This window comes from Enoplosus armatus, chromosome 23 (genome assembly GCF_043641665.1).
Source record: "Enoplosus armatus isolate fEnoArm2 chromosome 23, fEnoArm2.hap1, whole genome shotgun sequence".
Taxonomy (NCBI): domain Eukaryota; kingdom Metazoa; phylum Chordata; class Actinopteri; order Centrarchiformes; family Enoplosidae; genus Enoplosus; species Enoplosus armatus.
In genome coordinates this window covers 12516331-12542889 of record NC_092202.1, presented here as the reverse complement: position 1 = coordinate 12542889, position 26559 = coordinate 12516331, and the positions used below count along the sequence as shown (strand labels likewise).

The 26559-nt window shown below is 46.7% G+C and overlaps 1 protein-coding gene across 1 annotated transcript in view; it reads left to right on the top strand.

Annotated features, from left to right (window-relative positions):
• Positions 1-3524: 3524 nt before the first annotated feature.
• The window catches only part of efnb3b (ephrin-B3b), a 71877-nt gene continuing 48842 nt past the window's right edge, over positions 3525-26559 (top strand). The window contains exon 1 of the mRNA XM_070929904.1: positions 3525-3938. Within this exon, the coding sequence (XP_070786005.1) occupies positions 3790-3938 (149 nt within the window). The 5' untranslated portion in view covers positions 3525-3789. The remainder of the gene's footprint in view (positions 3939-26559) is intronic.

The window sequence follows — 26559 nt, the reverse complement described above, 5'->3', positions numbered from 1 at the left end:
CTCTGCTCGCTCTCTCTCTGACCAGCTCTATAAAACCTCCCCGCTGCATTTGTTTCTTGTTTGGGTCTCACAACCTGCAATTACAAGTCTTGTTTGAGAGCGTGCGGTAATTTTGCCACGCAGGGGAAATGTCTGCACTTTTTGTCTGACTTGCAGATTGTCCGTCAGCCGGCGGGCCTGTGAGATCACCTCATCTGCTCTGCTGAAGTGCCATTGAGCAAGACGCCAAAGCCTCGCCGGCTTCAGGTCTGCGGCTCTCGTAGACCTGACTTTTCCATCAGTTTGGTTCCTCCCTCCCTGTTCTCTCCTCTTTCTCAACTCAACTCAACTTTATTTATATAACACCTTCCATACAAACATGCAGCCCAACGTGCTTCACAGAGCAAGATGAAAACAGCACAGGCCAAAAAGTAAAAAAAACTAAAATAGACAACAATAAATAGAATTTTGCCGGACTAAAAATTACAACAATAAAACAATGAAATGTTAAAAATAGATAAAAGTCAACAAAATAAATAAACACAAGGGATAAAAATAGTATGAAAACCAATGATTAAGACATGTTTCTGGTTATTTCTTTTGTCCACAGAGGTGGAGAGAGGTATCTCTCTCTCACTTTCATTACCTTTCTCCCCCTGGCTGTGCAGGAACAGCAGGAGGTGTTCGTGGTGCATCGAGCGATGAAACGCATTAAAGGTCTCTTCCCCTCTTTGTTCCTCTCTCTCTCCGTGTGCTCGTGGAAGTGTGTTGCATGCTGTGGCTACAGTCTGGGGAACCCATGGATTTCTATCCTGAAGCGCTGCAGGCTGGGCCGTGTCCGAAGCTTGTGCACAGGATGAATTCCCTAAATGGAAACGTCATGCGGGCAGTCTGAGAAAAAGTTTGGCCTTCTTACGGACAAAGCAGCCAAATCCATGTCATCATTTTTAAAGGGGTCCTCTAACGACATGGCACTCCCATACATTTCGTCCGGAAGCATCAGAGGCCGAGATATCGTGACTTTTAGTCTCTAGCATCGGTCAAACTCCAGAAACGGATCCTACATTTCCCATAAAGCAGTTCAATAGCCTCCTGAATGCCCACTTTCAAATTCCACGCCTCCAATTTGTACTGCAGGCTCACTGTGAAGTTTCCCGTATCAAGCTCAAAGCCAAGGTAACCCTGCTGACATCCCGATGACATCATCTGTTTGTTTGTAAAGTTCCCTCCAGAGCCACAAAATGCATGATACAACTGCTTTTATTGGCTAAGTAGTGCTTGATGAGTACACTGAACTTCATGTGCATCAAACCGGTGTATTGCTCCTTTCAGGACGTCTGAGTCCCAGTCGTAGGTTTGAGGTTTGGAGTGTGTGTGAGAGCAGCGTCACACACTTGTTGTTTCACAGGTGCAGCTCTGGACGGAAAACGATAAGGTCACAAAGGGTGGGACGGATAAAAGTGTGGCCAGGGTCATGCACTGTATCGACCACATGGGGGCAGTCCAGCCACAGATTTGGCAGTCCTCTATTCCCAACCTCATACATGTTTCTGTGTGTGTGTGTGTGTGTGTAATAGTGTGTAAGTGAATCAGTGTCAGTGTTCTTGGCGGCCGGGGCCTCAGTGTAAACACTGGTGTGTGTGTGTGTGTGTGTGTGTGTGTGTGTGTGTGTGTGTGTGTGTGTGTGTGTGTGGCCCTCAGCGGGGCCTGTCACCCGGCTCGTCCTGTACCTCATCAAGCTGAACGGCCCACTTTGAAGCGTTGGTGCTGGATGCTGGGACTCTTTCCCTGCTCTGTCAACATGAGGACACAGAGAGAGAGACAGAGGGCCTTGTCCTCCCACACAGAGAGAGGGGATTCTTTTGTTTAGGCTGGGCTGCAGACTTGTGAGGTGAACCCAGTCCAATGATCATGCCTGACAGCATTCTTTTGGAGGAAGTATTTTTTTTTTTCTTATATGGTTAGCAATAGTTTCCAAAAAATATATATATATATACAAGTTCCTCATAGTGTGACCGTGTAATTCTACTTTATCCTTTCAAATATTGTCATAATATTCCTTTAATATGTCTATCATGAGCTCATAGTGTACCTTGAGCCTTATTCCATCTCTAATAAACCTTGAACACTCCTACAGGGACCTATAGCTTTGCTGTGATATTTATATAATATCCTAAAATCCCAGCTGGATTCTTTTCAGTCCTCTTCCAGTGCCACATGTGATGCCCACTAAATGCACGGAGGGCGCTCTTGCTCTTCCATCGCGGGGTTGAGCGTCTAGAGAGATTTGAGGGAGGTGGTGGGGGGGGGGGGGGGGGGGGGGGTCCTTCTTCTTCAGCGTTTGAAAGGAGACAGAATAGAGCGCTAGGGAGTCCAGAGGTCCGAGTCGCCCCCCTCCCCCGAAACTCAGAGAGGAGGAGGTGCTGAAAGGGACTCGATACCGCCCCCACGAAAGAGCCTGGAAGAACTGCGCCCCGTCAGTGCGCCCTGCCTGCCAGTCGGAGGATGGGGATTTTTTTTTCCCATTCATCCACGTCCCCCCTTTTTTTTTTTTTTTTTTTTTTCTCTCTCTCTCTCTCTCCCTCCTCCCTCTCTCAAACAAGCCAGTCGGTCTGTCAATGCGCTGCGAGCATTAGGGCAAGTCAAACCGGTGGGACCGTGAGGCAGAGAGACGGATGAGATAACGAATGAAGCGCTTTCCTCCGGCCGAGAAGCGACGCGTCCCGCTCCCCGAATGATGCGCTGCGCCAGATAGGCGTCAATTCACGACGGGGACCTCTGCGCACAAGTCGCACCTTCTTCTTTTTCTTTTTTTAAAAAAGACAAACAAACAAACAAACAAATCACTTCACAAGTTTCACGTTGGCCTTTGTGCGACAGTGAAGAGCGGCGGTGCTTTTCTAGCTCTTTGGCTTGTTTCTCGCAGTTTGCTTGAGCTCTTGGGACTTCTCGTCGATTTGGATCCTGGTTTTGTTTTTTTTGGGGGGGTTTATTTTAATTTCCAACGAATCCGCAGCTGAAGGATTTGCGGATTTACAACCTGTGTGTTTCACAAAAAAAACAAAAAGAGGAGAAGAAGGATTGCGATGCGCACTGACTGAGCCCACCGAGCATCAACATGTCTTCATGAGGATGGAGCCGTGGACACGAGTGACATCTTTTCCATTTTAAAACGCGTTGCCCTCGCAGTGTTTGGCCCGAGCAGACTGACGGTGTTTCTTTGCGGCTCAGCCTGACATGTCGGAAGGTAGATCTTCTTGCGAGAAAACAAGGTAATGGGAGAGAGAAAGCACGCAGGGTCGGCACAGAGAACAAGGGAACATTGTTCGGAAAAAGACAATTAGGGCGCACCGAAAAGGCTGCAGAAACAGCTCCTGGGTGGCGATACGTTCGGTAAAACTCGATTCGGTGGAGTTACATTTGAGCCGAGGAGCACTGCTGTGGAGAAAAGGGGGACTAATGACACATTAATGGGAAAGTCATGGGATTGGCACTGAAATAGTACGGCCGTGGACGCGCAGGGGGGAGAAAAAAAAACCCCGTCATTTTTTGGAGATTCAGACGCGCGGATTGAACAAGTTCCTCCTGCACATTTCAGAGTCTGTTTGTTTTAGGCTCGATCCAGTACTATTTGGCGAATTGTGGATCCATGAGGTTGTACACGGCGGGCTTTCACTTCACTCTGTGACTGCCTCCACCTATAGCCGGATCGGCTGGAGTCTCACACATCCATTTGTTTTGAGAGTCTCCTTGCAACAGCATTGAAAGAAAAAGAAGAAAAAAAAAAGAAATATCGCCCATTTCTTTTAAATGGGGCTGCACATGCTGGGTGTCAGGGTTGAAATGGCGTGTCGAGGAAGTGGGAATGGATTGGGCATCCTGCTGGTATTCTTACTGGATTTACTGGGGACGACGGCCAGCAACATGGAGCCCATCTACTGGAATTCCCTGAACGAAAGGTAAGAGCAGTTCTCACTTGCAGCATTTATTGGTTTCACTGGTTGCTTCGGTGCAGGTCTGAACTTGAGGCGTCCAGCCCGCTGCGAGAGAGGAAAAACACTGGTCGAGTGATGAGTTTTAATTGCATGTTCGTGGAACGGCTCCTCTGCAGAGGGGGGGGGGGGGGGTTCAGGCAACACTTAATGAATGTCATGAAAGTAACTCTCGCTGCACCACTGAGTGCCAGGTAGCAATGCAACATGACCTGCAAGGCACCATAAAGTTGGATGCGGGCTGCAGGCCTACCGCACACACACTCCCTGAAACAGTATTGATTGGGGTTTTTTTTTTATTAAGGTTTCAGTTCCCCAAAACACCACCATCCCATAATTATTGTTTGCGGTTGTTAACAGGGGGGGTTGAGCTGCTCGGTCTCACAGCTGCTCTGCATTTGTCTCCCTCGCGTTGATGACTGTGGAGAATCCAGCTGCAGCTCTCGCTGCTGAAGTCCCCGCATAAGCTGGAAAGGACAAGACGCCTGTGTGTATGGATGATGAAGACGTGTGTGACGCTCTAATTGCTGTTGCCGGATGACCTTGATTTTAAAGTCTGCAGCCCCCCCCCTCCCCGATCCCCGCAGGCCCCTCTAAACAACCCCGTCTGCCCACTCGGCCGCGCTCATTTGCATTCACCCCCCCCCCCCCCTCCTTTCCTCTGGAGAAGGTGTCAGGCATTAGCTGAGGAAATGTCATTTTAAACACCTCTCGGCCGTCCGGCCTTAACGACCGACACCACTTTTCTCACACCTCTGCCAATTTCCCAGTGTCTGAATGGACGCCCGGTGGCGGTGGGTTGGGGGGGGGGGGGGGGGGGGGTGAATAACAAGGCGACTTGTATGGAGGTGACACCAGGCTTCAATTCGGCAAAAACCTGCCTGCATTTCAGGGGACAAACTGGAACAATGATATTTTCCAGCTTTAATAACCAGTAGATGTGGGGCAGCTTGCAGGGAACACTGGCCAGTGAGTCGCTTTCTAATACAAAAGCAAGTTTACCAAAAGCTCGCCATCCCCAGCTCACACCCATGCCAGGGGCTTTTTCAGAGACCAACAGGTTTTTAATGTGTCCCTGTGCTGTAGGCCATGTCCCGCCCTGGCCTCTCCCTCTTCTTCTCCACAGATGTGACTGTGCGTGGGCCCCCGCTGTGGAGCCAGGCATGAAGCCCCTTAATGAGGGCTTTTTGTCAGCAGTGGGCGGATTCACCCAACGGGGAGTAGAGTTGGACACGGAGGGTAATTTTCACTGAGAAGCTAACAGCCCGGGCTTTTTGAGGCCTTACAGGTGATTCCACGCCATTGTCTCCTAATGGAGTTTAGTGTTAGGTGGGTGTCAGGGGGCTTAGCGAATGGGCCTGGCTGGCAATTAGTGGGGTGGTGGCTTTGACGCCAAACTCCATATTCATTTCCACAGATTTGCTCACTCATATATTCAAAATACAAAGCCTATTGTACACTATGAAGCTTATTCATGAAGCTTACTATTCATAGTTAATCAGCTTAGTCATTCCTCCAGTTTATTTTCTTGGCCCTTTTTTCTTTTGCATACTTCCATGTGCTTGTTCCTCCTCTGTCTCGACACGACAAGAGCGGCACTTTAAATTTCAGCTGCCTCAGGGCAAAATAGGTTTTGGCCGTGGGCTGAAATATGTTAAGAGCCCGTGCTTGTCCAAATAGTGCGCATCTTCCAAGGACAAAGCCCCGAGCCCACACACATCTGGCTTGTGCTTCTGAAATGAGGCGAAAAAGTAAGCAGAGGCAGTGGTCTGTATCAATCAGGTGCAGGGGCGCATGTATGGTTCACATCTCGTCTGTGTAGCAAATGGACTGTCACGTTGTTAACCTCTAGACCTCTGCTGGGTGCACCGCTTTGAAGTGGAGGCCGTTCCACCTGCAGCTTCCCTCCACCTCTCCTCCCATCTTCCTTTCTGCCTCCGTGAGCAATCTCCAGCTCCTTCTCCTCCTCCACCTCTCCTCCCTTCCCCTCTTTCACACCTTTCCACCCTCTTTCTTTACATGTTTTTTTTTTTTTTCTCCCTCTCACGCTGCCTCTATTTCACTGCCCTTCCTTCTGTCCCGGCTTCCTCCCTCCACTATTCCCCCATCCTCCCTCTCTTTTTTTTTTCTCCTCCTGTCACTTTCCCGTCTGTCTCTATCTCTACCTCGCTCCGTCACCCCTCCTCCCACCTCCCCCCTCCAGTGCAGTGACCAGACGTAGCAAATTGGAAACATGTGTCACATCCAGCCACTAATTATAGCGCTACAGCAGCCACTGACGCACTCAAAGATGTGTTAGAAGCGACAGAGGTGAAGAGGAAAAGGAGGATACACATGCCTCACACTCTGCTACCTGATTTAATTCAAGGGAATACGTAATATATAAAACGATCAGGCTGACGTAGGTAAAATACAGTATCAAAATGCTCACGGGCCATCAAGTGCTGCATCCACCCATTTTATTGACTGCTCCGTCAGGTGAAATGACTGTGGCCCGGCAGAAAGACGAGAGACAAGAGGAGGAACAGAACCAGAGACGGGTGCCAGGAGGTGAATGAGAAACAGAAGGAGCGGCAGAAAGTGGGGGTAGAGACAGTCCTAACCCGAAGTAAATCAATGCCAGTTAAGTCTCAAGTGCCAATACAGGTTCTGCTTGAGGAAGAGAGAACTGAACCAGAACGATCACCTTGGGAAGAGCTTCCCCCTCAGACATACATTATCCTTATCTCAGCATCTCCTATTATCGGCCTTACACGGCCGCCCTAATGAAAGATCGAATCTTGCATTACTGCTCAGGAGTTTGGGGGGGGGGGGGGGGCAGTTGAAGTGGTGTGGGGTGGCAGGTGACCCACGCAGATACACAAGGGATCAAAGACTGTATAGGTCACATTGGTAGAGAGAGAGAATTCAAGTAGAGAGAGAGAGAGAGTTGGCTTTGGTCACTCCCCTGATCACAGCATATGGAGTTTTGTAGTTTTTGGCCCTTCTGCAAGTTTGATTTCAGCGTCTGTTCTTGAGGCCAAAACCTCTCCTTCACCCCTCCCTCTGCTCACCCCCCCCCCCCCCCCCCTTTCCATACTTACGTAAACGGCTGTAGATTATTGTAAACGGCTGCTGAGGGTGGGCGTCTCCGTTGCTCGGCGCTCGCGGTGACTTGTAATACAACTATTCCCCCTAAGATCCACATTAAAATTTAATCCCCCCTTCCCGTTTCTCAATAATTCATTAATCGCCAGCTAATTGGCGCCGGATAAAAGACTAGCTAACTAGGCTAAGTGTTTCAACTACAAAAAAAAAACCCCAGAAAGAAAGACTCACAAAAAAAAAAAAAAAATCACTGGAAAGCTTCTTGGCGAGGGCATTCTGAGACTGAGAGTGGAATAAGTGTTAGTAGGTCAAACGGGGTGTCGTATCAAAGGAGCAGCATTCCAACGCCCGTTTATTGATCGCGCCGTGTTCGAAACTCCACCACACCCGGTTTCACCCCCTCCCACAAAATCCACCCGTAGGTTTCTCCTTCATGAATAATGCATGCGTGCACCGAGGCTTTTCTGGGCTGTGTGGATAAGTAAGCAGGAGCCTGGTAAGCCTACACGCATCCTTAGGCTAAATGATTAGAGAATATCCACTGGGTAGTTTTTTTAATTTTATTTTTAGGAGTGAGGGAGTGTAAAAACAAAAGAAGGAATGTCGTAGAGGGAAGGAGAGAAGGGCAGAATATGAACCATATTGCTCGAGCTGCCTGTTTAAAGAAAGCAAGCCCCTTCTCCCTCACTCTCTCTCTCTTTCCCTCTCTCTTCCTTCCTACCTCCCTCTCGCTTGGTGAAAAGGAGGAGTGTGTGCGAGTTTACGAGCTGAGAGCAACAGGAGCTGTGAAAAGAGGTTTCAGCTGATGTGGCAGAATGGAAAGGCCAGGGGGAAGGAGAGGGAGAAGGCAGCCAATCCAGCCAGAGGCTGGAATCTCTCTCTTTCTGTCGTTCTGTCTTTCTTTGGGCATTGCAGGCAGGCAGATGGACACGCAGGTATGCATCAGTCGGCCTGTGAAAACACAGACAGACAGATCTATTGCAGCCGCACGTTTTCAACAGATGCTTGCACACACATTCACATAAATGAGCCTCATGGGGCCTCAACCTCCCCTCCCATGTATGTCGGACATGTGTGTAAAAAGTGTGTGGTCCTAATGTATCTCCTTTGTTGCACATGCAAGTGAGCGTTAAACACACACTGCAGCAACGACATGGTAAACGCAGGAGGGCAGGTGTGTGCGCACACACACACACACACATACTGTATACACACACATAGGAGAAGTGAGGAAATTGGCAGGCGTCACGGACCGTTGTTCCACTCGGAATTCATTCATTATTTTATCACTCGATTATAAGTTTATTTGGCAGGGGCAGTGCACATTCATCAACATCATAACAGCTATAAAGCGGTGTTGTAAATATGCTGGGGTTAGCTAAAGAACTAATTCACTTCCCCCAGTCCCGGGGGCTTTAGAAGTGACTTTGGGATTTTGGTAATTGTTAAAAGTGCTGATGATTAGGATGAAGGAGATTAAAAGCGTGTGGCTGGCTGAGCTAGTTCAGAATGTTGGAACACATGCAGAAACAAGCAACTTTCTTCCCTGGAAGCATGCACACACACACACACACACACACACACACATATTCACAATGGTAGTAGTGGTAACAGTAATCCAGGCCGTAGGTCTGAAGGGGGTCACATGTGTCCCAGCATCTCTGGGCAGATTGCCTTGGGTGGCTGAACCCAGAGCCCCTTAGTAAAGCCAGCCAACACACACACACACACACACACACACACACACACACACACTACCCTCTCATTAGCTTGCTTCACAGCACACCCTGCCTAAGCAGGATCATCCAATCCTCCTGGCAGCATTTGGACTGGGCCAGGTCAATCCTCCTCCCCCCGGGTGTCACAGAGAAGCAAACTGGTGGGATGAGAAGCCAGTATGGAAGTGTGTGTGTGTGTGTATTTTATAGGCCAGAGGGGTGTGCAGCGTAGAGGCAACCTCTGTCACACTGTTCATCACCTTCTATACTCTTTCCTTTTACTCACAACCAGTCTCTTCGCCCCCTTCTTCCTCCTCCTCCTCCTCCTCCTCCTCCTCCTCCTGTCGTCCATTACCTCCTCCCCTCAGTATCACGAGACTCCCAGCTCTGCTGCTGCTCTGCACACCTCCACAACATCAGGCTGGGCTCGAATAGAAGCAGATAAACGGGATCGCAGCGGGAGGAAGTCAACGCTGTCATTTCATGTGTGTGTGTGTGGATTCTGGTTTGTGACAGAGGATGTGGCTGGCGCGTGTGTGTTTGTGCTGTGAATATTGTGGGTTAACATCTCCAAGCATTGCAAAAAGTCTCCTTCTGGTAGTCTTTTTTTTTTTTTTTTGTCTGTAATTGAGTCGTAAATCAACTTGTTTCAAGTCTTTTTTACTTCTAAGTTCCTGATTTCAGTGCAGCAACCTGCATTATTAAGATACACACACTCAATTGTGGAGAAAGAAAGGTTAATTTCCACTGGAAAACAAGTTGAAATATTCTTAGTTTCTTGTCACCTTTCTTTGAAGAAAATTAAGATTTTAAGACAGAACCTACTTGATTAGATGGAGAGCTTTTTTTGCTCTGTGTGTGTGTGTGTGTGTGTGTGTGTGTGTGTGTGTGTGTGTGTGTGTGTGTGTGTGTGTCTTTTCACACCTGCTCTCCCCTCAAGCAAAATCAAGGCGGGGTCTTTTGCATGGTTATGGAGAACTTGTAAAATGCAAAACAAAAAAACGAATTTTTTCGTCACTCTGCTCAGCAGCCAGAATTCAATCTCAGTTTGAGCCCCGTCGCTTTCATCAGGTCTGAAACTCCCATCACTGCCAGTGGACGTCAACACGGTGCTTTGATTGGACACTGGCCCAAGATGGTTTTGTAACCGAATGTTAAGGCGAGGGTGTGTGTGTGTGTCTACACAAGAGAGACAAATGAGCGGGTTTGCTGGTGAACAGCTGTGCCTTGTCACAGCTGAAGTTTGGCAAACGTCTTCGAGCCGATATGAGCAAAGAGGGCAGGAATAGGAGGAGCGGGTGTTTGTCAGGGCGAGATGAGGGAAGGCTAGAGGAGAGGGCAGGGGAGGCGAGAGGAAGGCCAGTTAAGAGAGGGAGATGGATGGTTTGGGAGCGCGGCCCGGGTCTGACAGTGGTACTGGCTGATGTGACACAGCCCAGACAGGGAGAGTGACTGATGATCTATAGGTCACCACCATGACTAGCTGCTTCCTGCTCGCATACAACCGAGCTGGCCCCTCATTCCTCATCACTGACAACGTCCCATAATATTTATCCCTGTGAAGTCCAGCATGAAACCTGGTAAGCTTTAAAGGAATTCATTGACTTTTGGGGCCGAATGAGCTCTTTGATCAACTTTAGCGCGGGGCGATTAAGAGACTGGCAGCTGCTTCCCCCCTCTCTGTATTTACTACGGTTCATGTGATGAGACGAGATGCTGCAAACACACACTGTGCTTAAGCATTCACACAGACAGGAATGATGCCAAATGCCTTGTAGCCAAACAATGTGTTGATAGACTTAATTTGCCAAAAGCTAAATCAATTCCTTTTAAAATGAAGCTCTACTGTTCCACTGTATAATCAATATTTCAAGTTCATTGCACTCCAGGATGAAGTGTTTGTAATTTACATTTATTGGTGAACCCACCTATTGTCCACCTGCCTCGCCCACTTTTGTTTCAGTTTCTGATTTTCTGCATTTCGTATGCATGTGTTGTTGTGTGTAGGCGAAAAAAGGGATCATAAACCAGTGAATGCAAGTTATAAGAGTTGCGCTTCTTATTCAAAAGTCATATTTCATTCTGGTCTATTGAGGCTACAGTCAAATGGCGTCTCTCTGTTGGATTGCATCCCGTGCGATTGTTGGCGAGTCTAAGAGTCCTCGCTCTTTGATTCCGCGAGGCGCACTCCAAAACCCGATGTTCGCCGGGGCGCTTTCCTTTCATTGAGCTCCATTGCAGCTGAAGTGGAACGCAGTCTCCACTAAGTCATGTCAGGGAATAACACAGAAAAGAAAGAAAATGTGCCGTCAGACAACAGAACGGACCTGGAAATGCAAGGCACACAGCCGGTGAACTGTGTTTTGTAAGTGATGAAGTGGTTACAGGTGGCATTTTTTTTTTTCTTTAAATATCTCATTTTGCGTTTTATATTTTTGGCATGAGAAGCTGTTATCCAGAGATTTGCAGAGGCAACACAGAGCTGCAAAAAAGTAAGCATACATGAATCACTCTGCCTGCAAGGAGCCTGGTAACAAAGCACAGCAACTATTCACTGCTCAAGTACAAAACAATACGTGGCTTTTATTTGTGTGTGTGTGGGGGGGTGGGGGTGGGGGGTGGGGGGTATGGATCCTCTGGCTCTTGCAGTAGATGTTTGGTCTCTTGTGTGGGAGATGTGGAGACCTGTTACTCCAAAGCATCTTAGCATTAAAGATAATCTTTACCCATTGACTTACAATGGGCCAGAGATGATCCTCATGCTAAGAGGCTTTGGTGGGGGACCCGGTCCTGCTCTGCCCCGCCGCAGTAACAAGCAGTCATCTTGAAAACTTGGCTCACTAATAAACAAACACATTTATTACCCCATATGAGCACAGGCCTACTTCTCCACCTCAGATCTTTTATAATATTCTCCATCACTAACTCCCAGCACCTTGATTATTTTTCCAGGCTTCGCGCTTTCTTTTCCTCCGATGCTTGTGTGTGGGTGTGTGTATATGTGTGTGTATATGTGTGTGTATGCACATATGCATAGTTCTAATTAGGAGGTAAAAGACCGTACAGTGAGCGCAGTCCATCTGGCTTTGGCATTAGCCCATCATTCTTACAGTCTATGGGGAAACTGACCTTGGCTAGCTGTGCAGGGGGAAAAAAAATCATGCTCCATTTCCTGGGTTCTGCATTAGATATAATTTAAGTGGGACTGACGTTAAAAAATGCAAGATTTAAGAGGGAAATGGTCAGATTAAGATAAATTCTTTAGATTTGGATGCAGAAGGTTTGCGCTTCATGTGTGGTAGCTTAGCTGTTTTGTAGCGATCACATACGGACATGGAAGGCAGCACACGCCAAGTGTTTCCGTTGAAGCTGCTTTTAAAAACTTGTCACTTGTGGTCAAGAACAGGAAACCCTTGTCTCAAGGTGTCCTGCTCGTATTATATGAATGTCTGTCTCAACAACCCTCAGAATATAATTTTCTTAAAGGAACAACATTTTGGGAATGGTCACATCAGACTACATGAAGCTGTAGCAGAGAAACCTCTGAGCGTGTTGAAATGAGAGAGGGTGCATTTTGTTGCTACTGAGTTCAACTTTTCATTTGTGAGAGTAAGAATGTGCTATTTTGTCTTTTAAAGGTGACATAGTCTCACTCTGACATCAGTTGAAGGGTTACATTGTTCTCTTCCTTTTGAACCGCTTTCAAACCCGCCATCGCATGAACTCAAAAATGCAAATGGTTGTCCAACTTAAACAAGGCTGTTTCCCCCCACTTCCTGAAAAGCGGCCATCTTGCCGATAAAAAGCATTTCAACCAGCAGCGATGATTTAAGGCCCGAAAGTACAAACCGTAAACTAGCCGACCGCCTCCAAATGTGCGCTCTTTGCAGCATATGGAGGGCAGCGCAGTGCTTTTGTTGTCTAGGACAAGCAACTCGAAGTGGATTGTTGTTGCCCCGTCCACATGCCATCATCTGATACCCCGGCACTGGCTGTAATACATGACTCAGAGCTGCGCTTTAGTGGTTTTACCCTCCTTTACTTTACTCTCTCTCTCTCTCTCGCCTTTTGTCCTCATGTCTTGCAGTCAGCGGTAACACACCCCAGCATTCATATACACTGGCACACACACACACACAGAGCCAGACATGCATACACAGTGGAGAGCCTGTGTATGTATACACACACACACACACACACACACACTCATGCATGCACAGATGAAAAATGTTATTGCTCTCAGTGCTGGAAAAAGTCCAAGTGGTGGGGTTGAGTTTCTTCAGAGGTACACCCCCCCCCCCGCCGCCGTCAGTAGCATATCCCTCACTCCTTCCTTCCACTCCTCCTTTTCTACTCTCTCTCTCCCTCCTTCACTTCACCCTCCTCCCTCTGCTACCCCTGAACAAAAGAGCCGCCCCCCCCCACCCACCACCAACCCTCTTCAAGCGCTTCCACTGAAAGCCCTCACACGCACTCGGGCTCTCCGGCTTCGCACTCTCCCACACGCACTCTTACCCCTCTCGTCGTCTGTAAAAACCAGTCCACTTCTCTGCTCTAATCCCCCCCCCTTCATTTCTTTTGTCTTTAACTTCACTTTCTCTCTCGTCGCCTGGCTCACCACCAGTGTAAATTTCCTCCTCTACATATCCAAGCCGTTATCACGTTACAGCTAGTTGGCAGACAGTAAAATGCATTCCCTCTCTTTTTTAAAATGTGCTGTCATCTTTTTCTCCCCCCACCACCCCCACCCCCCCTCGAGTCTGGTCCTTTTTCGTCTCTCTTCTTCTTTGTGGGTGGTTTTTGATGTGTAGTCTCTGTTTCTCCTCATTCGCACATCACCATCAAGCAGTAAATAGGTCCTCTGTAGCGAAGACAGGATGAATAATCATGATTGCCTATCACTGTGGTGTCAAAGTCATTTGGGAGGGACTGTGAACCCGGAGCTCACACACACACACACACACACACACACGGGTGGATGTACCCCTCCCTCCAAATTCTCTGGGAATCAGGAAGCCATTCCTTCATTAGCTCTCCTGTCTTCTCACCTCCCTTCCAAACATCTCTCTGTGTTATTCTTTTATCAGTCTCCTTCTCCATTGGAGTGCAGCTGTATTGCAGGTCCCCAGTCTGGGGGGGGGGGGAGAAAGAAAAACAGATGGAGCTCCCCTTCTTTTATCCTTTCTTCCATCCATTTCTTTCTTTCTTTCTTTCTTTCTTTCTTTCTTTCTTCCCTCTCTCCCTCCTTCCCCACAAAGAAAATCAAGCCAGAAGAATGCTGGTGCACTAAGGGGGGGGGGGGGGTTGGACAAAAGCCTTCCTTTTCGACAGTCCTCTCCCTTGTGTGCTTTCAGTTTTCAGTTGATGGATGGGTGGCACGACTGTGGGTCACTGTGCCGAACACGTGCAGCCCCGTACCTATTGTGTGTGGATGTGCGTGCACACAACATTTGCCGCTTATTTCCGTTACGTGGCGCTGATAACTCTTGGACTGTATGGTCTTTTGAGAAGTATGTGTCCTTGCTAGCTAACACACACACACAGCTGCCGTGGTGTTTGTATTTGGCTCCTCATTTTATGTCTTTCAGTGAAGCCACTGGTCCCAGTTAGGCCAAGCCCATCTGGAGCCTCAGTCCTGGGTGGCCGTTGTATATGTGTGTGTGTGTGTGTGTGTGTGTGGCATGTGTGTACACAGCTGAGCATTGCAACACATCCACGTCTCTTGCGGTCTGTATTCTGGCACTTGGTTAATCATACACATTATCTGATTTCTCCAAGCCTTAACATAGCTGCTTCAGGGCGCCCAAACAATGCCACTATCGTCCGTAAGTGCTCTAATTTAACTGTATTTTTTTAATGTTATCTCCTTTTAATCAAAACCTTTGCTTTCTCCTCATGTTTCCTCTTAAATGTAATCACTCCTGTGTCGGGCGAGCTAACTCTATTATGGTGGTACTTAGCTAGAACAAAAGAATTCACTCAAGGTCCTGTTTAAGTGCTTCTGTACCCTCATGGTGCCCTTGCATGCTGAATAGAGCGAATTTTATGTGTGTGTGAGTGTGTGGTTGTCAGGCATGCGTCATGCGTGGGTGCATGCGCTTGTGTACATGCCCTTGCGTGGGTTTGTGCAGCCCCCCCCCCCCCCCCTCCATTGCCACATTAAGCATTATTTGCAAAACAACACAATCATGTGAGACAAAGCGAGGTTTTCTGTGCGAGCATGAAAAGAGAGAGTGTGAAAACAACTGAAACTGGCCTGTACCACTTGACCCTATCGAGTGGGGGTGGGGGTGGTGGTGGTGGTGATGAGATGGCGATGAGGTGGTGTGGGGGGGGGGGGTTGTAAACCAGGGGAGAGATAATCCCTCCAGTCATGGCGGCCCCCGTGTGCTCGGGCTCTAACGTGGCGCGCTGGGCTGTCAATCACTCAACAAAGCTGTCTGTAAGGGGATTATGAACCCACGGACCCTCCCTCCTCTCCCTCACCCCTCTCTCTTTCTCCTCCTATTGCCTTTTCCCCCTCTCCTCTTCTCTCCATTCACCCCCCCCCCCCCCTTTCTCTCAGGCCACCTCTTGCATTTCCACCTTCAAACCTGCCCACTGTCCCCCTCACAACAAAGTGCGTCCCTCCTCCCTGCACACATTTTGCTTTGCTGTCTGAAGCTTAGTTTATCTCCAGCTTTCCATCCGTCCTCCCTCTGTCCTCCGTAAGCCCTGTTTCTCTCCCTCCAAAGCCTTCCTCACTCTTTCTGTATCTCTTCGCCCCGCGCACGCGTTACGTCTCACCTAGACAAGAGGACAGGTGTTTGTGTGCGTTTTGTGTATCTGTGTGTGTGTGTTTTTTTTCGGAGGTGACATGTGTCCCATCCTCAGGAAAGGAAATTGGCCCCGCCCCGACGCCCAAAAGAACTACAACAATGCAAACAATCAGCACTTCCTTATTATCTTTATTTATTATTGTCACAATCATGGTTGTTGTCTCCTCCACAAGGGGAGTATGGCAAAGAAACATGTAAGTGTTCCAAAAGATGCCAATTTGAATGCAGGATTAGATAAAAAACAGCTACTTTTTTGCATGCAATCATTGATTCACACCTTTTTTCTTCTTCTTTTTTTTATTTTTTTACTTCCTGTCCTTTTTGTGGCCTGTGCACCCTCAAAACACACATGCACCGAGCTGTCGCCTGGCTAAATGTCACCTCTCCTATAAATGTGACGAATAGCTCGCAGTCCTATCTTATCTCTCTGTCCTCAACCATGCCGTTTTAAACGGAAGCCCCTCCTCCCGGCCGTCACCCCCCATTAATTCCCCCGTTCTTTTTTTTTTTCTTCATCGACTATCTCTCCATCTATCTGTCTGTTAAATGTCTGTTTAGTTTAAACGTCTGTCAGCGCTCGAACAGGCTTTCACTCTTCACCTCCTTTAACCGGTTCGCCCACCTGTGGTCCTGTTTTATCTCTGGCTGTCTCCTTTTTGTTTTTAAACTCTGTTTTTTCACGCGCTGCCTCTCCCTCTCTGCTCGCTGATATTCTGAGTTTGGCCAGTAGGTCATGTTAACTGGTTCATCTGCCCCAATCCTATGAATAATCTCACTGCTTTAATCCCACATCCAGCAGCCAGCTCTGCATGGGAGAAATGAAGATTTGTAGTAGTGAAAAAGAGATTGAAGGGTCAAGGTTTCTACAGTCTCATAAGAGCTCAGTTGTTATTTTGTTAAAGGTTTAGTTATATCCTCTTTTAATATAAGTTTTAGTGTTTTAAAGATATTTCTGTAGGTAAAACATTTCCACATTTCTTTGGGATCAGTTATTGAAGGATTCTGTCTGTATTTTGGTAAAATAAATTGTATTTTTATTATTATGTTGCATTTTTTTCATGGGCTAAAGTCTTTTCAGGTTTGATTTACTACTACCATCATTTTAAAATCTCGTTTCAGTTTATCCAAAAGTGTTTTTCACGGCTAGATTTAGACTTCTTGTTAACACTAATAACCCTGAAGGAGACTATGATGCAAAGAGACTTCAATTAAAAAAAAAAAAGAAAAGAACGTGACGGAGAGATGCTGAGATTTAACAACCATTCATTTCACCATTAGGAGAGCGAGATTCGACAGCGACAACGCAGAGTGAAAGTGAGGGAGAAAAGGGAGAGAGAGAGACTTAATGTGGGTGACAGGGTTGTTATCTAGCAGGCGGCTGATGGTTTTAACAGCTGTATTATCTTGTGTATCTTATATTGGATTAAGCTTCATTCTCTTACGCGCGTCGCAGCTCTGATTGACGCTCTGATTAAAGAGATCCACTGGCAGAGACAGACGGGGGGGGGGGGGAGAAAGAAGGGGGTGGTGGGGGAAAAGGGGGAAAAGAGAATGGGGAGCAGTGCTTGAACTGGGCCAGTACCCATTGATATTGGAGTACTGGCTTGAGTACCATTACTCATCATTCAGTACCACCACTTTCTAATGGATGAAAGTAGGTGCTCATAGTGCTGAGTCGTGAACAACTGCCACCATTTAAGCTATGCTAGCACACCATTAGATACCCCCCCCCCCCCCCCCCTACACAGCACGACAAGGTGAAAAATAAAAGTTAAAATAAAAACCTTGATGACATGAGGTGTGCTGGTTCAAACTGCCATATTGCCTGTTGTCGGCAGCCCAACAGCTCACTGTGGCAGTTTCTGCTTGCGCTGTTCCCCCCTGCAATATTGAAAACTGATCTCCAAACAGTGCTGAATATGTCCATCGCTTGTTGTGTGCCTGTTCATGTGAAGCTACGTGTGAACGGTGCTTTTCTTGCTTCTAACTGATGGCTGCAGTAAGCGGCATTGTTTAACTGAGGCTGGCTGTCCCCATGAACACACGCCTTCATGGCTTGGCACGCTTTGGCGCAATTAAAGTGGGCCGACCTGGGCCCATGGAAAAACCAGCATAAGGGTCGGCCAAAACTGGCTTGTTTCCTGCTCAAACAAGCCACGAGGGGTGAAAGGCGAGAGGTGAGAGGAGGTGTGAGGTGCAATATTTTGCTCTACTTCAGTCAAAAAGCTGCTGGAGGAGAGGCTAGCGCCTCCAAACACCCTCCATAAATAGTATGCACAGAGCCCAGCAGGTAACTTGTGCACATCAAATACCACCAGTGTTTTTGTATTATAAATTAGCCATTTATTCCCTCAAATGAATTGCACATAGTTTGTGCGCACTATTCAGGCAGCTGGTTAAGAGTACTGGCAGGGTTTTTTATTTTTATTTTTAACTCCAGTTCAAGCACAAAGACAGGAGAGATGGTGGGAGAGAGAAAGAGGGAGAGGGGGCGCGCAGAGGAGGAAAATAGAGGGAGGAAAGAGGGTTAAGGATAAAAAAGAAGAAGAAGAAAGGTAAAAGATGAGAACGCGTCATACCTCGTATAAGAAAACTGTGACTCTGATCTATTTGGTCTTGTCTCACACCTCCGCCTTTGCACGTCACTTTCTCTCTCTCTCTCGCTTCTTTCCTTGCCCACTCTCTCCCCCACTTTCTCCCTATCCTCTCCGTTTCTCTCCCTCTCGCCCTCCACTCTCCTCTTTGTCGCACTTGTATCTATCTCTCGCTACTTCTCACCCTTCCTCTCTTTCATACCCTGCAGTCTCTCACCAGCAGGAAAAAGAAACAAAAAAAAAACTTCTCATGCTCAGTTTGGTGTGCAGCCTGTCGAGCTTGCTTTGAATACACACACACACACACACACACACACACACGCACCAGCATATACTCCTATAACTCTAGCATACAGCCAAGGGAATAATAGAATCAAGGAATACTCTGAGATAAAGCGGAGAAGGGGGGGCGAATAAAAGGATAAAGCAGACTGAGAGGGATAGAGAGCTTCATATTATTAATTTAGCTGGAGAAAGAGAAAGAGAGGGAATTTCTTTCAATCCACCCCCCACCCCCCATACACCGCTGCTTCCATAGAGCTCTATAGTGGCACACAATGGAGAGATTGAAGCAGGAGGGGGGAGAAACAGAGAAGTAGAGATAATCCATCCTGCTGTATAAACCGTGGAGTTAACTGTTTCATAGCAGCAGCTTGGCCTGCCTTTATTCCTCCGTCATCATGCCTCTTGATCTAATTTCTGTCTATCTTTGCCTCGCCGTCTTTCATTTACTTTAACTCTTTCTTTTTCTTCTTCCTCTCCCTCTTCATCTCCACCCTTGCATCCCTCCCGTAGCTCCTCCATCTACCTCTCAGTGGGCTCTCCCCCTAATCCTCCAACATTTCTTCCAGACCTACAGACTAGAATAAACCTGCCCACACCCAGCCAAGCATGTGTCCGTTGAGTGTGTGTTTCTGCACACACACACACACGCACACGGCTCTTTGTGTCCTATATGCATGCATCACATGCCAGTGTATGATTTCGATGTGTGGTTGAGAGTGTATGTTCGCAGTTGGCAGCCCACTTGCTTGTCGAATTTGGCAGAATATCTCCTCATCTGGCACAGGAAGAAGGGAGGGCGTCCCATAGCGAGGGATTACACCGATTTACACGCACACACACACACACACACACACACACACACTTATTGGCACATATTTGCACATTAAGAAATGCAAAGCCCCACACTTTCAGCCACACACAAGGCTTATTTGGGGTGGTCAGACTCTAGGATATCAGTTTCTCTAAATTTATTAGCAAGTATTATGAGCTGGAAGAAGTTTCAAGAGATGTTCAGTCCTTCAGAAAGAAAATATAAACCCACAAAACGTCCAGCACATCACTCCTTGAGGCTTAATATGTTGGAGAAAGGGTAAATATTTTTATCCACATGCAGAGAGAAGTCGACACTTCTTTATGTTGCTATAAAAAAAAAACAGAACCGGAGCTGTCTTGGCGGCAGGATGTGTCTGGTGTTGTGAAGCTTTCTAGCCTCGCTGCCCAACAAGAAGTGAAATGCCAATGAAATGCATTTCTGTAATGGGCCTGCTGACAGTGCAGCAGCTACAAGCACTGGGAGGAAATAGTCTCCAGAAGCCTGTTACTGTAAAGCGTTTCTTTGTCTCCGGAGAGAGATGGAGGGAGCTCGGGGTGGGGGGCTGGAGGGGGGCAGAGCTAGACCCGGCCCTTTGTATGAACCTGATTGATAGGTGTGTCTGACCTTTAGCACCTCTTGAGAAATCCAACAAGTCATTCTCTCACCTTATATTTCGTCCCCTCTGTATCTGCCTCACACATACACTTTCAGACAGGCCCTCGGTGGAAACCTAATTCTGTCTTTTCTTTCTCTCCTTTTCAAAAACCTCCCAATTACAGCCACTCCATTTTCCACCCCCCCCCCCTTCTTAACGAGCAATCTCGTTAATGTCAGAGCGCCTCATTCTTTCTCTCATTCAGGCTTTTGGCCCATAGAGAGAGAGAGAGAAAGAGAGAGAGAGAGAAAGATATGAAGAAGTAGAGATAGAGAAATCAGAGCTCAGCCGAGAGAACAAGTGCTGGATGAGAGAGGTTGAGGGGAGGCAGGGTGTGGGCAGAGAGAGAAGCCAGATCCTCCATAATAATGGCCAGACAAGTGTGTGAGATTACCGCCCTGGTTTCAGGGGGGACATAATTATATGCTGCACAGACTGTCAGAAAGAATGAGATGAGGGGGGCTGTATTTAGTGATGCACCAGTGAGAGATTGGTGAGGCGAGGGCGATGGCTAAATCTGCACCACAGCCTGGGCGGTTCCAGACCTGTGCATGTGTGTGCGCGTGTGTGTGTGTGTGTGTGTGTGTGTGCGCGCGGGATGAGTAATGTTAAGCCATTGAAAGCTGTAAATTATTCAGAGGCTTCATGCATAGAAACATTATAATTCCATGTCTGAGTGTGAATTACCCTCCGTTTTACCCCCAGGCACATATCTCACTCTAGCCCAAGGCCTCATGGGAGATTAAAGGGAGTAAATACTATGGAAGCAGGACCAGCATATAAACCACATGGAGTGACCAGATATCCCAGCAGGATGCGGCCACCTCAACTGTACTCTGAATGGAGTCGGTTTGAATCTATCTCACTGCTTGTTATCTCCGTCTGCTCCCCGTGTGCTCCAACCCAGAAGAAATGGCCAAATTAAAACCAGGCCCTTCTAGTGATTGGTGTCGGGTGGTTAAAGCCGGCGCTTCCCGCAGAGTAAAGGCTGGAGAGGTTTTCCAATTCATCCAGTTCAATTACTGCGTTTTCTGCACACTGGGATGTTATTTACTGTCTGTCCCTCTCTTCACATCTCCCTTATCTGGACTCCTTTTGGAAGGGATCTCCAGTGAGAAATTTAGTGTTCCTTTTTTGGATCCGTCATTGGCAATACCAGAAATATCTCTGTAATAACAGTGTATTATCTGTAATATTTAGTTTTCCAGTGCATAAACCTCAGGATACAAAGACAACAAGACCTTATGTGCACTGCAGAGATCCAGATGCAAATGGGAGGCACGTGAATTAGTGCTGAAAGCCTAAATAGATGACACAAATGCCAAACATTCCCTGATTTCAGCTTCTTAAATGCCACTTTTCTCTGTTTCATAAGATTGTACATTTAATATCTAAGAGATTTCTCCCAATACAATGGAGGTGAACACTTCACTTCACCGTGGACAGTTTCATACAGACAGATTCTTCAGTAGAAAATATTCCCATGTAATTTTAAGTTTTAATAAGTTCATTCTGTGGATTATCTGTTCAGCTCAATTGTATTAGGCGCTGATTCTGAAAAGAGATGTTGAATTTTGAATGCTTTCATTAAATGCTGCGAGCGTCACAAATTAAATTGCAGAAGTTCATCTCCCTGCGGCATGAAGTCCTACAACACAATACAACCCCAAATAATGAATAGACATCACCCCCAACGCTGTCTGTGTTGATAGGAAAACCTTTTTATTAGGTGAATTGATGATTTTCTAAACACAGTAATTTGTGGTACAATAAAATGTTACTGTTTCATTGTTAGTCCCTGTTTTGTTATTTACTTATATATATATATATATATATATATATATATATATATATATATATATATATAGAGGAACGCATCCATGCTCACAATAACGCCACTACTGCAAATACTGTGAGACTTTGCATATAAGCAGCAAAACTGAAAATCCCCTGTAATAATAAAATATTTTTGACTTTGTAGAGTAAAGGGATCAGACTGTTACATACAGTAAAATAAATGAGTTATGTTCTGTATGATGGTATTTAATAAAAAGAAAGAATCGTACAAACAAACAACAAATGAACCTTCAGTGGGCAGCCATGAACATGCTAATGCTAATCAGTCACAATAGTGCTTCAAGCTTGCTGGGACCATAATAATAAACATCACCTCCCGTCTCATAACTAAAAAAATAAACCACGCCAAGCAGTTTACACACCAGCCGAGCAGGGTTATTTAAAGGTGGATGATGCAACGCGGCTAAAAAGCTCCGATAGACTTCTCTCTCTGGCGGCTCAGTTCTGCTGTATGAAAACAGTTTTTCTAAAGGTCAACAGTGCAAATGTGTTTGTCACCAAACTCCCAAAAAATTCACATGTTTTTACTTCCCCCTTACGAGTGGATGTCAATTTCTTTTAAATGCCGGCGACGGTGGGGCCTTTTATACGTTCAATATCATAGCAGCACAGCATGTTGAATGAACCAAGTCAGCTGTAAAATGGGAAATGAGGTTGGTGGTAGTTTTCTAGGGTTTCCACTCAGCCTTGACTGTACTTTTTGTAGTGTTCGCACTACTGTGTTCACCTGGAGATAGGGACAAATACAGTTTTGTGGCCATTCGTTAGGGGCTGTCTAAATCCGTCCCGGGAAATGGACTGCAGCAAACCGCTAACGTTATGTTGACATGACAGGAAGCGCCAACGTGGGTTCACCGAAGATGTAAATTACAACACAAGACATTAAACATCAGAGCCTGGTAACGTGCAGCAGAATGTTCCTTTTGATCTGCAGCCTGTGGTTCGGCTCTATGCCCTCCTCTCCGACTGTATTGTCACATTAAAGCTTTTTCTCACAAGCCTGTGTCCTCCTCGCGGCTGACGGGAGCTGAAGTTTTGGGAGAAGCTGGGTTGGAGTTGGTTTGTCGTGTGTGTGTGTGTGTGTGGGGGGGTTGTGGAGTGTTGGGTGTGAGTGGGAGGTGAACTAGCATGCAGCATTAGTTCTGCTTGAGCTGATGTGTTAATTAGCCAGCCGGGTGCATAGATAATTAATGAGAATCATGATTAATGACTGTACAGTATGCATGGCTAAGGCGGAACGCAACTCACTGATAAGGCGGAAGGAGGAGGAGGATCACTGGCTATTCACCCTCTGCCGAGTGCCCGTGGTGTGTGTGTGTGTGTGTGTGTGTGTGTGTGTGTGGGTGTGTCTCTGTGCAACATGTTTGCCTGTAAGTGTTTGCACATGTGAGTTTGTGTATGTAACCGACGTGTGTGTGCGTGTGTGTGTGTGTGTTTCCAGGCGTGGTTGTTGATGCCAGTATGAGTTAGCAGGCCTGGCAGTCGGTAGGCCTAATAACAGACTGCAGCAGGTCAGGGGGGCATTTAACACTTCTAAACACACTGGCAGGGCTGCCCACTGATGCCAGATCAGAAGGAAGACCTCACATACAGATCAACAGTGGAGTGAAGGACAACAGCATTGATCTGTTGTTGTTCTACGTTCTTTCTTGGGCTGAGTGTTTTCATCCTTTTACACTGTAAAAACTCTCCTCGTCAAGTCCTTAGCGAGTGAAAGAATCTGTCAGTGCAGCAAGATCATTTCAAAAGGTTTTAAATACATTCTATAAATTCTATAAATTCTACAGTTGATTTTTTTTTACTGGAGATCGGTTGATATATTCTTCCTGCATTGGCTGATGTTTTCAGTTTGTCTTTTAAAACAATAAGGTTTAAGCAGCCATTTAGAAATCACTTAATAAAATATTGGTATTTTTCTGGCAGTGGAAGTTTAGTTTTTTTTTTCCAAAAATAAAATGACATTTGAATTCTATGGGTAAATTCCATATGCTGATGAAGATCATGTGATGTGATCAAAAGCTCCTGAACAGCTACTGAATGGACCTTGTGGTGAGAGAAAGATTGATGCTTTGAACTAAAAAACATGTGGTTGTTTCAGCTTCTGAGATTTGGGGATTCACCACTTTTTTGCCGTTTTATGTCCCTCCATATGTATTATCTTTGGGTTCTTGACTGTTGGTTGAAACGAGCATTGGGTTCTGGGAAATTGTGCATTGACATTTTATAAACTAAATGTTAATCAACAATGAAATAATCTTTAGTTGCAGTACTACTAATATAATATCCTAAAACTTTTGTGAAGCAACATTGAGTCCTTGTGGTTCGGGGAACTATCCTTGACGTGCTGATCCCAGGTTGGCGAGGCCGCAGGACACTTTCCCACTGAGGAGATATAAAAATGACATTATTTAAGCCGATAGCATAAACTGAGTTTGCATATTAAGCAGTTTTTCTAATCTTATCTTGAATTCCCTGTCAGAGCGGGGTCAGACTAAATGAAATTAATTTAGAGTTAAACACTGGCCAGATAACATTCTTCTGATTCTTATTGAGTTTAGGGACTGAATTGGGTTGATCTTATAGATCCGTGGGTGGAGCATGGCACCAGCACAGGGTTGGAGTTTCCAGCTGTGCTACATAATATGATAAATGTTATACTGGTGGGTGGAAGTATCCACAAAATGGCAGACATGACAGTCTGATGAGATGAGGAAGAATGCACCGAATGCAAACTCGAGCCACAACACCAAATGTCGCCCAGTGTTTATCCGCAATTTGTTCGCTATGAATACTAAGTCGGCGGTGACATCAGCGCCCGGGGCAAGAGGTGGTTTGACCGCTGACCGCGCGCACAATCGAGGCCTTGACCTCTCATTGGTGCAACCTGCAACTTATGATACTATCCCACCCAATGAGGCTGAGGCTTGGGAACAAGCTGTGACAGGGGAGGGAGGGTGAGAGGGCTGACATACCACTGTGTGTGTGTGTGTGTGTGCGTTAATCTGCTTTGTCTGGCAGGATGCACCATCAGCACTCAAGCATGACCCTTAACCTCTAACCTCAAATAAGGGAGGATGGTGTGAAGCCCCCCCCCGACACACATTAACAGAGAGTTCAAGCTATTTAGAGCGGTGGCATGCAGAGGGAGAGAAACTATGTTCAAGGGTGTTTGTGTATCTGTGGCATTGAGGGAGGGGAGGGAGGGGGGGTGGAAAAAAAAAAGCAAGATTGTGGAGGACGGAGATGAGAAGCGAGCGAAGAGGAAGAGACATAAAGAACAGTGTGCAGTGTACTTTCTTCTCTCTCCTCTCCCCTCTCTCTGATGAGGAGACAAATAGCTATTGTCATCTAAGAGATGCTGGAAAAAGCAGCTCGCGCTCACGCTCCCTTTGTCTTCCAGCTCTGTGTTTGAGAAGGGATGACAAAGGCCATTTTCATGCTCTGCGTCTGTCTCTGTCACCACCACCACCACCACCTCCTCCTCCTCCTCCTCCTCCTCCTCTCACGTTTTAAACCTCTGTCCTGCAGGCTGCCCTCCTCTCCTTTCTTCCCTCTCTCTCTCACGCTGAGCCTGCCATCTCTTTAGTCATGCCTTAGCCTTTCCCTTTCTTTTTCCCTTTCCCCCGCTATGTCACCGCGTCCTTGCCTTAAACCCTTTGCTTCTTCACCCCCCACCCCCATCCGTCCTTTCACCTGCCACACTCCTCTGCCGGGGGTCGGCCTAATTATTCCTCACTCATCTTTTTCCATCTCTCCCTTCATTCTCTCCCCTATGACTCCCTGACACACACACACACACTCACACACACACACACACACACACACACACACACACCTGTAACTCAGCATGCCATCTCACACTCTTTCATCTATCCCTTCGTCTGTTCATTACTCTCTCCCTGTTCTGCATCTCTGCCACCCCCCCCACCCCAAAAAAAATTTTTCAGCCTATTTTTCACTCTTGCACAAACTTACGTAAGAACCGAACTCTCCGTGTTTTTCTCTAATTCCACGTTTGCTCTCTTTTCCTGTTCCCGTTCTTGTTTTTCCTCCTCGTATCTGATGTTGCACCTGTTTATGCGCCTGCTGCCTCTCTTTCTCTCTTTCTCGCCATCTTCCTCTCACTTTTAGCTGTCAATCAGCAAGTCACTGAGGTTTCTTTTTTCTTTTTTTTTTTTTTTTTGCCAAGAACATAAACATGCACCCAATTTGAACCAGTTGCACTCAATCCAATTCCTCTCTTTGAAGAAGGGAGTGTTGCAATCCAGAGATTTGGGTGGCTGTAGAGGGAGATGTTCGTGGAAAAAGCAGATAGGAGGGAAAACTATTTCTCTTTTCCTTCTCTTTCTCCATCTCACTCTTTTCCCCCTCTCTCATTGTCAGCCAGTGGTCTCTCTGGAGCCCCCCGAAACAAAGAGAGGAATAAAACAGTATTTTTAGACCCTTTCATTTTTCATTACCATAATGATTTGGGCTTTGTAGAATCTTTTCATGTATATTTGACTGTGTGTGTGTGTGTGTGTGTGTGTGTGTGTGTGTGTGTGTGTTTGTGTGCGCTCAACAGGGTGTGCAGGGTGTTTCTTTTGCTGCACTGCCGCTTTCCCCACTCGGGAGCCCAGAGGTTGAAAAAGAGAGCACACACACACACACACCCTGCAAATCAGTCGTACTCATCCCCAGCCGTGCCTCCTGTCTATTTATTCCTCGATTCATCCGATTCTTTATTTATTTTACACGCTGCTTCCTAATGCAAATAGGTT